General features: G+C 42.5%; 1 protein-coding gene across 1 annotated transcript; it reads right to left on the reverse strand.

The window, feature by feature from the left end:
• Positions 1-10,713: 10,713 nt before the first annotated feature.
• Positions 10,714-12,195, reverse strand: LOC310878870 (signal recognition particle subunit SRP54-like; the record flags this gene model as incomplete). The annotated part of the gene is made up of 1 exon (XM_083793286.1): positions 10,714-12,195. The coding sequence occupies one exon, from the start codon at positions 12,193-12,195 to the stop codon at positions 10,714-10,716; it is 1,482 nt and encodes a 493-aa protein (XP_083649412.1).

Genomic DNA, 12,195 nt, shown 5'->3' on the forward strand with positions numbered 1-12,195 from the left:
AAAATGAAGGAAACCATGTAGAGATGGGTTGTGATTTGGTCATAATGCACTCATGCAGGCATGTTTGAACTTGGGACTGATTCTGATTCTGAACAGCTCTGTTTACATGCCTGTGGTGTACATACATACTATATTTAAAGCAGGGAGTATTGTTGGTCTATCCGTGTGGATACACAGGACATATTTGGTCTCGGATATGGAGGAGCTGATGTGAGATCAATGGAATTGATGTTTTGTACTCGTGGAAAGTCCTGAATTAGTTTAACACTGGGAGAGTAAAATCTGAATAAATTTAAGAGAGAATCATTTACCCTTATAGGACCATTATAGATACATCTTTATCTAACTCTGAGGGCCTTATCTTGTACCCGGTGCAAAGCGGTGAAAATATGTAGTTGTGCCCATGGTGTGTTGGTCTTAAAATGAGGTGTGTGTTTGGTGCTTTGCCAGGTGGTGTGAGAATTGTCAAAATGCGATTGTGCATTTTAGATCAGCTCTGACCTGGTCTAGCATCAAGTGCATTCCAGAGCAGTATTTCCCTGCGCATTTCATAGTAAATTGACCTATATAGACAGGTCTGCAACGTACACATCACACTGCTTGCAATCAAAATCCCTCTGAATTCTACATTGCACATTCATCACGCTAGATTACATTGCTGAGAGATTACATTGAGGTTTTTACATAACATAATGAATAACAGTAATCGTTTTTTGTGCTCAGAAACTGTCTTTGCATGGCGGCGAGAACGGTGAGGAGTGAGAGAAGAAGTTTATGCAGTTTATTTCAGTAAGTAGCCTCACTTTATTGCTGATAAGTATGTTCAAATACCTCTTGTCACATAAGAATGTTGTGAATCTATAGCCTCCTGGCTTTCTTTATCCATGTCTGCTCAATGTGCAGCAGTAGCAAATCGCCATCAAACTCAGTCCTCCGAAAGCAAGGAGCGTGCAGCCATCTGTTTTTAATAGTCGGTTTAAAAACGAACCTAATTGAGAATGTGCATGCAATTAGTACATGTATGTGCTCATGACTGGTCTAATTTAAATGATGGTCAAAGCATTAGCGCCCTGCTTCCTAGACCACATGCCACCTTGTGCCATAGATCAGCGATTCTCAACCTGTGTGGGCCACGAGGACATTGCAAGTGTGGGCCCTCAAATAACCGACAAAAAGCAAACCTTTTAATGGTAATATAACATTAGTGTTGAGTGGTCACATAGGTTGGGCCGCAAACACTTCAAGTGACCACTTGACACCAGATCCACAAAAAGCGGAGAATCATTGCCATATATTGTCTAAACGAGGCCCTGAGAGTGTAAAAATCGACCCAGTCAGGATTTTGCTTTGTTAAATGTGGGTTCCAGGCAATGTAAAGCCTGTTGGAACCCCCTAACAATCCATAGGGGGAGGTGACCACACGGGACCCATCGCTACAGACACTTGGCACGAGTGGCTGTGTCCCTTGTATGAGCAGCCACCATAACCGCTGTAGGCCTACGCTGTACGCCTGGTTACAAAGACGAGCCTCCCACAGAAGGTTGGAAATACAATTATTTTAGCTCACAAATTGCTCTAAAAATACGCATGCGTAGGAAACTAATGGTGTTGCTTGCGACGCCATTTCTCGCGACTCGTGTCAGTGTGATCGGTCCCGAAGGAGCTCAGAAGAAACACCCACACAGAATGATTGACTATGACAGTTCTGATGAAGTCCTGGGGAAACACTTTCAGCAGCTGTAACATGAGACCATAAATAAATGCAGTCTGCCAGTCTCTCTACACGTCTACAGGCATCATGTCTGTCTTATGCTCCATCGGGTGACGGTGTCATGGGCCAAAAATAACTGATTGGCGATGCAAGATCACGACTCGATCGGCGGTGTTTGTTTGGCTCGTGTTGCTGTCGTATGACTTGAGTGAATGGACTTAAGAAGGGTGCGAGGGGAATTGGTTTACGAACTTCTGGTGTGTGGATTCGTTCGGAGGCATGCAATGATGTCAATGACCAAACACTTGTTTTACTTCTTTCTGGTGTTTGTATGGTCTTGTTATACATTCTTATTACTCTTTATGGCTTAAGACCTGTCCATTTCACCACTGGTATTCACATAAGCGGGAGGTGGGCTCTGACAATAGATATAATACATAATTATATACAGTATATATATATATTCTCTTTACAGATTACATGCTACTATTGTTGTTCATAAAAAAAATACATATAGGAGTTTACTGCTGGTTGCCATTCAGAATATGGCTCGTAGAAAGGAAAAAAGAATGTATAGCAACCTTTTTTTAACAGGTGATATAGAGGGGAAAGTGTCTCCTGGGGAAGCATTAGGAAGCATACAGAGGAGTACACAGAGATAAATGAACTCTCTGGATTTTACTGTGCATACCAGAAGAATGTAAAGGTCTTAGAAATGGTGTTTAAGTTTCAACCCCCCCAACTTTGAATCCCCCCTCCCCTCGAGAGCAGAAAAATGTACAGTACTAAAGCCTAATTTCACGTAAAAAATAGCCAACGTACAAGCTCGCAACACGTGGCATGATGTGAGCTTGCTATTGTAGCAACACAGTCGTGTGACGAAGTATGAATTGGGTGTCCACAAGGCCCACTGGGTGGTCACCATCACAGGCAAACGATCAAAATCACTGCTGCTTGAAAACACAGGAAGCAATACGTCCTTAACTATGGTTTTCTTAGAACTAGGTTTGGGCCAGTAAGAAATAATAAATTCTGAAATATTGCTTGAAATCCAAATGTCTGCAAAGTCTGCATAGTCTGCAATTAAAACAAGCCCCTTGGTGCTCAATTTTAACTACTTTGACATTCAAATGGTCCTTATTAATTTTGTATTAGGTCCGTAATCCTTAAATACCCAAACTGCATCCATGATATCTCAAAATGTTGAAATCCTTCGCTGGCAGCATCATAGCTCTTTGTAGGTGTCAGGTTTGGCTGAATATACAGAATGGCAGTAAAAATAACAAATGTATATGTACAGTACAAGTCACTGCCATACCTAGTGGACTTTAAGGTTTACTACTGTGGCTATACAGAGGTGCTGGGGAATGCATTGTTAATGAGGTGTAGTATGAATTGTTTTATATGATAGGCTTGTGCCATGAACATTATTCAGCTAGGTGATGAAATGAAATTACACACGGTATGTTTAGATTAGGTTTCGACTTTCTTCCATCATACAAAATGCATAAGCCTTTTGGGAATGTTTCACACTATGGTAGTCCTAAAACCCAAATTCTTGGCGTTGGCGTTTCACAAACACCCTCAATATATTAGACGTAACCACTATTAAGCCCTATTTAATAATTATACATGTCTACAAATTTACAAGCTTGTAGATCTGATATTCTGGGAAGTGTTTGACTATAATGACATGCCAAAAATAGGGATGCCAGGGTTAATGTGGTTAAAGCAAAATGCCTGGGGCATAAACGGTTTTGTGAATAGCATTATACCCTTATTAGAGAGTAAGTGCCTCTGACCAACTAAGCAACATCAACCCTTCCCTGGCCAAACTGCTATTCCCCAGTCGTGCCCCATATTTCTTCGTCTTTCCTTTTTGCCAATAAAATCTATAGGCAATAACAAGAATGTCAGACAATGTGTATGTTGGAACTAATTTAAGTTGCACTTTATCGAAGATGTGGTGTCATTTTATTTAATTGACTGTCTATAAGTGAATGGCTTCTTCTTAATCAAGTGTTCTGTAAATGCTGTGTTTCCTGATAGACACACCAAGTCGTATAACTGCAAATAATGCCAGTTTTAAGTTCTCCAGGCAATGACGTTGGCAATGGTTAAGCACAGCACATTGATAGTGAGTTGCATATTTTGTTAATGAAAGTTAAAGAAATAGATCTAATCATTAGACCTAGAGAAATATGAAGCTCAAAAATGTTGTAACCATCTGTTATGGAAGATAAAAACTACCCTTGATGTAGAGCACCAATTTCCTTGTCTGTTGCACAATGATACGCCTTTTGATCTGAAGCACATACATTTTTATTTTGTACTGGAGTGTTGGAGAAACTCAACAGCACATTTTGTCTAAAAGAGTGTTTTGCATTTTTTTTTTGTTAAGTGTGCAAAGTACAAATGTGGTTTTACCTTTGTCATTGCGATTGTGAACATATTTTGCAGAAAATACAGTTCAGTTGGTACTCTGTGTAGAATAACATTGTGAAACAGTTTAAGCACTTTTGCGACAGCATGCTTTTTATCCTGACGTTTATGTACCAAGCAATTTTCATACAGCTGAAACCAACAGTTTAGTCAAGAAGCACAGCAAAACCAGCAAAGACTGTATTGATCCATTGTTGCTAACTAAACTGGAACTCCATCAGACACTCATGGATTGAAGTTCTCAGTCGCCACAACTGATTTCAAAATGAGAAAATTAGACAAACTTAAGCTTGTAGATAGCCTATTTTTGTTTTTTTGCTCATTTAAAATTAAAGGATATTTGTTCATGCTAGCAATAGAATACATGTTCAATATTCTAGAAAGGTTCAATCTCAATCTGCAATTTATTCAACTGGTATGTATCAAAACATCATAATTTGACACATTGTGCTAATCGTTTATGAAACAAAGCTTGAGTGTGTTGGGACCCCTGGGGGGTTCCTTTCACGCCGTTTCACAAATAGCAGATCAGTATTTTTATTTTTTTTGCTTTAAAGGTGCAGATGAATTATAATTAATTATACAATTATACAGGACAACAGTCCTACAAAATGTTGGTTCAATGTAAACAGTGTTTTGAAACGGTGAGACATGTTTGTGTCTGCTGGAAATTAACTTGCATACAAAAATGAAAGTCAAGCACAAATTCCAACATATCCATTATGTAATAATGGGTCATTATTATTATCAAGAACAGAACATAATAGTATAATTAGTAACATACAGTACACACAGATGCATGGGGATGTAACCACCGTACAAAGTACAAAACTGCACAGAGAACTGTATGGTTTACAGGTTTTAGTTTTTTCATCATAGTGCATCGTAGCTGTTGAACAACTTTGTATCTCAAATCTCGTCGTATATTGGGATGTGGGAAAGCTGGTACTTGGGGACACAGGGCAAAATGTGCTGCTTTTGTTCACAGTATGAAATGAGTAACAAAGCTAGATGTGAAGTTAGTAGGGGGTTTCCCCAGGGGAAAGGCGACCATATTGTTATTGATAAGTCACTCATACGATTCTAAACAGCCGAATACCTGTTTTTGTGATGCATTGGAAGCACAGATAAAGAATAATTAGCTATTGTTGTGCTATTGGTTTGTCTTTGAGACTGTCATGTGTTTTGTTTGTGTTGATGTTTTTGTAGTGTTATCAAATCTATATTTTTGCAATAAAATAAAAAAATAACTGTTCTTCTGCCCTATATGTCCTATTAACTCCAATACGTTAAGGTATTAATAGCTGCACACATTGCCAGATTTACAGTAGTAGGGGCCCCTGGGCTAGACAACATTTCAGGGCCCCCTCGGCCGAGGGCCGCGTAGCCGAAAACAATTAGGGGTGTTTTGGTAAAAGGGAGAGAGAGGCAGACAGACAGACGGATACAATTTACTGTCCATGGCAGGCTTTAGACCGGATCAGGCTTTAGACCGGATCAGGCTTTAGACCGGATCAGGCTTTAGACTGGATCAGGCTTTAGACCGGATCAGGCTTTAGACCGGATCAGGCTTTAGACCGGATCAGGCTTTAGACCGGATCAGGCTTTAGACCGGATCAGGCTTTAGACTGGATCAGGCTTTAGACTGGATCAGGCTTTAGACTGGATCAGGCTTTAGACCGGATCAGGCTTTAGACCGGATCAGGCTTTAGACCGGATCAGGCTTTAGACTGGATCAGGCTTTAGACTGGATCAGGCTTTAGACCGGATCAGGCTTTAGACCGGATCAGGCTTTAGACTGGATCAGGCTTTAGACCGGATCAGGCCGGATCAGGCTTTAGACCGGATCAGGCTTTAGACCGGATCAGGCCGGATCAGGCTTTAGACCGGATCAGGCTTTAGACCGGATCAGGCTTTAGACCGGATCAGGCTTTAGACTGGATCAGGCTTTAGACTGGATCAGGCTTTAGACTGGATCAGGCTTTAGACTGGATCAGGCTTTAGACTGGATCAGGCTTTAGACCGGATCAGGCTTTAGACTGGATCAGGCTTTAGACCGGATCAGGCTTTAGACTGGATCAGGCTTTAGACCGGATCAGGCTTTAGACCGGATCAGGCCGGATCAGGCTTTAGACTGGATCAGGCCGGATCAGGCTTTATACCGGATCATACCGGATCAGGCTTTAGACCGGATCAGGCTTTAGACCGGATCAGGCCGGATCAGGCTTTATACCGGATCAGGCTTTAGACCGGATCAGGCTTTAGACCGGATCAGGCCGGATCAGGCTTTAGACCGGATCAGGCTTTAGACCGGATCAGGCTTTAGACCGGATCAGGCTTTAGACTGGATCAGGCTTTAGACTGGATCAGGCTTTAGACTGGATCAGGCTTTAGACTGGATCAGGCTTTAGACTGGATCAGGCTTTATACTGGATCAGGCTTTAGACTGGATCAGGCTTTAGACCGGATCAGGCTTTAGACCGGATCAGGCTTTAGACTGGATCAGGCTTTCCACAGTTACCCCACAACACACAGCAGGCACTGTCTGCAGTGCAGACAGCAGAGCAGAAGCTCTCAATGTTTTAACCATAAATAACTAAACACAAATCTCACTTGAATTGGATTGCAATACTTTACTTTACTATTAAAATCATTAAGGGTTGCCTCACAACTTTTTTACTATATTTTGTAAAACATTTTTGATTAGTTCAACTATAGTGGATCTACATCGACACGTTGTGAGCTTGTAGATTGGCTATTTTAGGGGGGTTTAGCATGGATGAAAATAGAGTCCCTTGTCTCTCTCTCTCTCTCTCTATATATATATATATACACACACACATATAAATGACCAAACATCCATACTCTTGTACACTAAAATTGTACTCTAATTCTAAAAACCTTTATGTGGCTCCATTGCGTTGATAACCTTGATCAGCGTGTGAAGGTGACAACAGTCCATTCTATCGATGTAAATAGAGCAACACCAAATGGCCATGGAATGTGATGTGAGTGTTGTGTCGTTGGTTATAATGTGGAATCGAGTATAGATGATCTCCGGGGGAATCCATGGCAGTACGGCTCAAGGTGATTATTGCGCTCACGTGCGCACGCACACGCACACACACACACGCGCGCACAATATGAAGGTGAAATTAGCCATCAGACCAACAGAGTGGCTATTACCCAAAACCTCTGTATCAGCGGCTTGATGCAGAGGCCTTGAGGGTGTGTGTGTGTGCGTGCATGCATGTGTGTGTGCATGCGTGTGTGCAATGCGCATGCGAGTTGGGGGTCTGCAGTCCCATTGGTGCTGACAGGGATTGTTCTTGGATGGACGGGTGTTTTGCTTGGGGCAGGTCTATCCGAATGACTGGCTGGCTGAGTATATGATTCCACCACCACCTGCCTGGGAGCCAGTCTGTATGCATGTCCCTCTCCTCCCTCCCCCTCTATCCTCACTCTCTCCCCCTCAGCCCTCTCTCTCTCTCTCTCTCTCTCTCTCTCTCTCTTAGATAAATCGTTGTCTTTCAGTCCAAACCTCGGTCTCTCTCTCTGTGTCTCCGGGAAATCATTGTCTTTCTGTCTGTAGTATAGCCTGATTTATGCCTCCCGTCGTACGACGTTGTATAAATGGAGCTTATCTGGCCTAGCGGTCTATATTGTTCCGTGTCTGTCGCGAGGGCACCCTGTCGCCATCTCTCCACCCTAGTCTATCTGTTGTGTCTGGGATGTGGTCCGTCTTCCTCCCCTGCTGTCTGCCTGTCTGTTTATTGCTCCATGTATACCTGTCTTGCTCTCTCCTCTGCCTGTCTGCAGTCATAGGCACTGTGTATCCCAGGGCAGCATAATCTAATTTTCTCTTCAAGAGGTGTCAGTGGTCAAACAATCCCAAGGGTCATTTGGAAATCATTGCAGAGATGCCTTTTTAATCATTATGAATGACCTTCATCAGAACCTTAGCTGTCAGGTGTGTGTGTGTGTGTGTGTGTGTGTGTGTGTGTGTGTGTGTGTGTGTGTGTGTGTGTGTGTGTGTGTGTGTGTGTGTGTGTGTGTGTGTGTGTGTGTGTGTGTGTGTGTGTGTGTGTGTGTGTGTGTGTGTGTGTGTGTGTGTGTGTGTGTGTGTGTGTGTGTATGAGATTGTATTCCTATACTTATGAGGAAAGGTGTCCCCACAAGTATAGTAGAATCTGAGAAATAGACATTGTGAGGACAATTTTCCTTGTCCTCACAAGAGAAATGGGCTTGTTTTATGCTTTAAAAATATGTTGGGGAGTTAGGCTTACAAATAGGAAAATATTATATATATTAGAGGCCTCTGAGTTGCACAAGACTGGCCTGCTATAGGCTAGAGGCGCGGTTGGAACTCCCTTCTACAGGAAAATATTAAGATTGGGGTTGTGATTAGTTATTTACAGGGTTCTCACAGTCATGACATTTCTGGAAATATTTGGAAATTAGGTTTGAAAAAAGGTTTAGAATGTATCAAAAAATATTTGTCCTATGCATTGTTTTTGGCTGGTTAATAATGTAATTTTTTTTGCCAAACGGGCTGAGTGATTGCAGCCTAATGTGTACCGGACGTGACGAAAATAACAGATCTACAAGCTCACAACGTGCTGCAGTGTGATAGGATAGGTGATGTAGCAAAAGATTTGGCACAGAATTGCTATACACTGCCTGTCTTTGGGCATTGCACATACAGTAGGAGTAAGAGACTCATTATTGCGCTGAATGATTGTTGTATAGACCTGGAAAAGTTACATTTAGGGGAGTTTATACTTAGTTGCATGCCAGTGTTGCGCACCGAAAATGGCTGGTCTACAAGGTAGCTCACAGCGCCATGGCCATTGTGAGCTTGTAGATCAGCAATTAAAAGCGGCATTGACCAAAATAACTTGCTATCTGGTGAACCCTTGTTTCCACCAGGTTTAAGCGGAACTATTGTAATAATCAAGGATTATTACAATAGCCATACAGCCTACACTTTCCCAAAATAAACTCAATTCAAAGAGCTGTGGTTCCATTATGAATGGATATATGAATATACGTACATATCTAAGAGGTTATGAGGCTGACACACACTCACACACACACACACATCGTTTGGATAGGACGACGAGGAGGATCTGTTTTTATGTCGGCGACGCATTCATGACAGATAACACCTCGTAGCAATTAACATGGCATATAGATTCATACTGGAGTTTTCATTTTCCACAGACACAGAGACCTTTGTTTCCTCTGCAAGACCTAATGTGATTAAGCATGGCTGGTTGTGACTACTATTAACCTTATAAAATAATGTTAGAAAGACAATAAACGCAGTGATTGACAACACAAGTACTTTATTCTCTCTGAGTGATAAATTACTACGGTGAAGAGTGCTGACCACAGATGTAACCAAACAGCCCAGGACATTTTATGGTTAATTTATAGTTAAAAATCACACTCGTGTGAAGTGAGGTTTGCCTTTTTTGCTTTTTCTTTTCAATTTACTGTTTCTTGTGAAGCTTTTTCCACATTGGTTACAGTTGTACTGTTTCTTTCCTTTATCCATCCTGGCTTGTTTCTTGTATGAAACAATGTATAAATCAGCCACATGACAACTTAAATATTAATTAGTACCCTAAACAAACATTAAAGTCTATAGACTTGGCTGGCAAACAATGTACATCATAAGTGCTCTAAACAACCATATAGACTTGGCTGCCATATGACATAAACTTCAAAAGCCATGCATTGGAGGGGCTAGTGCCCCTCAATAATATGAAACCCCTAATTTGCACATGTCAAAGATGTCACAGGACAGGTAATTGACATCACAGACATGGGCAAATTAAGTGGGACAAATGGGTCATTAACAGACCTGGTTTTGATTGATTGATTGATATTTTTGAGGGGCACTAGCCCCTCCTATGCACAGCTTTGTGTGTCTGTGTATACCACGGAATATGATGATTTATGATGATGATAAGAGTGCCCCTCACTTCACAAGAGTGTGATTTTTAGAGCTTATGAGAGCTTAGATCCAATGTGGTCCTTTGAGAGCAATCTGAGTGCAACATGTTGGGGGCTGCTACATTATTAAGGCTATTGTAATATTGTGTAATATTGCAAGTATCCCTTTCGATGATGCAGCCATTGATTTTATTTCTTTCTTTAATCTACATTCTACAAGATTGGAAACTGAACAACAAAAAAATAGTGTTTTGTATTTGTTTTTTGCAGGGAGTCCGGTTGCCGCAGTGGTAATGTTCCTGCACACCACTGTAGAGGATAAGGTTTGCATCCTCCACGGTGACTGGGCACTACAACAAACAAAATTGCCCGTCTTCACGGGCGGAAAGCCATCTAGGCCTCCCTGTTTCTGTCAAGGCAGAGGAGGAATGTCAGGTACGTGCAAATGTATTTCACTTTTTATTACGCACAACATACTAATTCAATACTTCTTACCGAGTTCATCATCTTAAATATTTGTTTTCTCCTTTCTTTGAAAATACTGAGATGAGAACAAATTCGGATTCCTTCTCCCTCCTCACGTGTCTTGCTGGGTGTGCTCACATGTTGAACGGCATTAAGCCTTTCGTGTTCCCAGCAGCCCTCATCATGGACTGGATACGACCGTTCATGCCAGCCATGCCGCCCATGCTATTCAGGATTTTGGGACTCATCATCTTGGAAATCTGGCTGGTCATCTTAGTCATGTCTCCACTTTTAAAAAAGGCTCTGTTGCCTCCCATCTTCTTTGCCATTTGGGAGAACTTTGTGTACTGGAGCAGCATCTCCTGGACATCAGTGTTTGAGACCCCGGCCCCCCGAGCGACCCTCTGGATCCTGGTGGATTTGCTGAGGAGCTTAGCGCCGTCCTTGTCGTCCAACTCTTGGTCGTTCATACTGTCCATGATGGTCATGAACTTCTTGAATTTCGTCGTCATCTCCTGTTCATTTCCTTTGCTCAGGATGTCGATGCCAAAACTTGGAATCATTCGTATAATCTGTCCAACCGGTCCCATCTTCATGATGTTTTGAAGCATTTCGTACATGTTTCGGATGGAGAACTGACCATGCATCAGTTTGTTCATGAGTTCTTCGTTGTTGTCGTCCAGTTTCAGCTCGTTGAACCTGTCAAACAGTCCTTCGATGTCTCCCATTCCTAGCAGTTTACTGATGAAGGGTTGCGTTTTAAAAGGCTCAAAATCGTCTATGTGTTCTCCTGTTCCAATGAAGATGATTGGGCTCTTAGTGGCAGCAACAGCACTAAGGGCCCCACCTCCTTTAGCGTGTCCGTCCAGTTTAGTAATGATGACCGAGGCCACATCCACTTTGTCTTTAAAAGCTTTAGCCTGAGACTCACATGCCTGGCCAATAGATGCGTCCATCACATACACTATGTTTTCCGGCTGCACAGTGTTGGAGACCTGCAGCATCTCTTCAAACAGAGATTCCTCTTGTTTGTGTCGTCCACTCGTGTCGACAATGATGATCTCAAAGTTCTCCGATTTGAACCTCTCGACGCCCTCTGCCGCAATGACGACTGGATCCATCTCGGTGTAACTTCCATAGAAAGGAATTCTGGCTTTTGTAGCATTCTGTTTCAGCTGATCGAAGGCACCGGCTCTGAAGGTGTCGGCACAGATCAAGCAGGTCTTCCAGCCTTTTCTCTGGTAGAAGTACGCCATCTTAGAACAGGTGGTGGTTTTCCCACTGCCCTGCAGACCTACCATCATGATGACGTTGTGCTTCCCCTTGGTTGGACTCCAAGCGCTCGTGCCTGGATCGATCAGCTTGACCAGTTCTTTGAACAGGGCACATTGGATCATCCTCCTCTTGTTCATGCCAGAAGCCATCTCTTCCAGGACAATGGCAGACTTGACATTCTCCCGTAGCTGTTTGACGAGTTTGATGTTGACGTCGGCCTCCAACAGGGCTGCGCAAATCTCCTTCAGCATGGAGTTTATCACATCGTCGTTGATGATGGTGGCGTTACTGAGGGACCTCAGTGCCGATGTGATCTTCCTCCCCAAGTCGGCTAGAACCAT

Source organism: Protomyctophum parallelum, assembly GCF_964188405.1.
Source record: "Protomyctophum parallelum genome assembly, chromosome: 21".
NCBI lineage: Eukaryota > Metazoa > Chordata > Actinopteri > Myctophiformes > Myctophidae > Protomyctophum > Protomyctophum parallelum.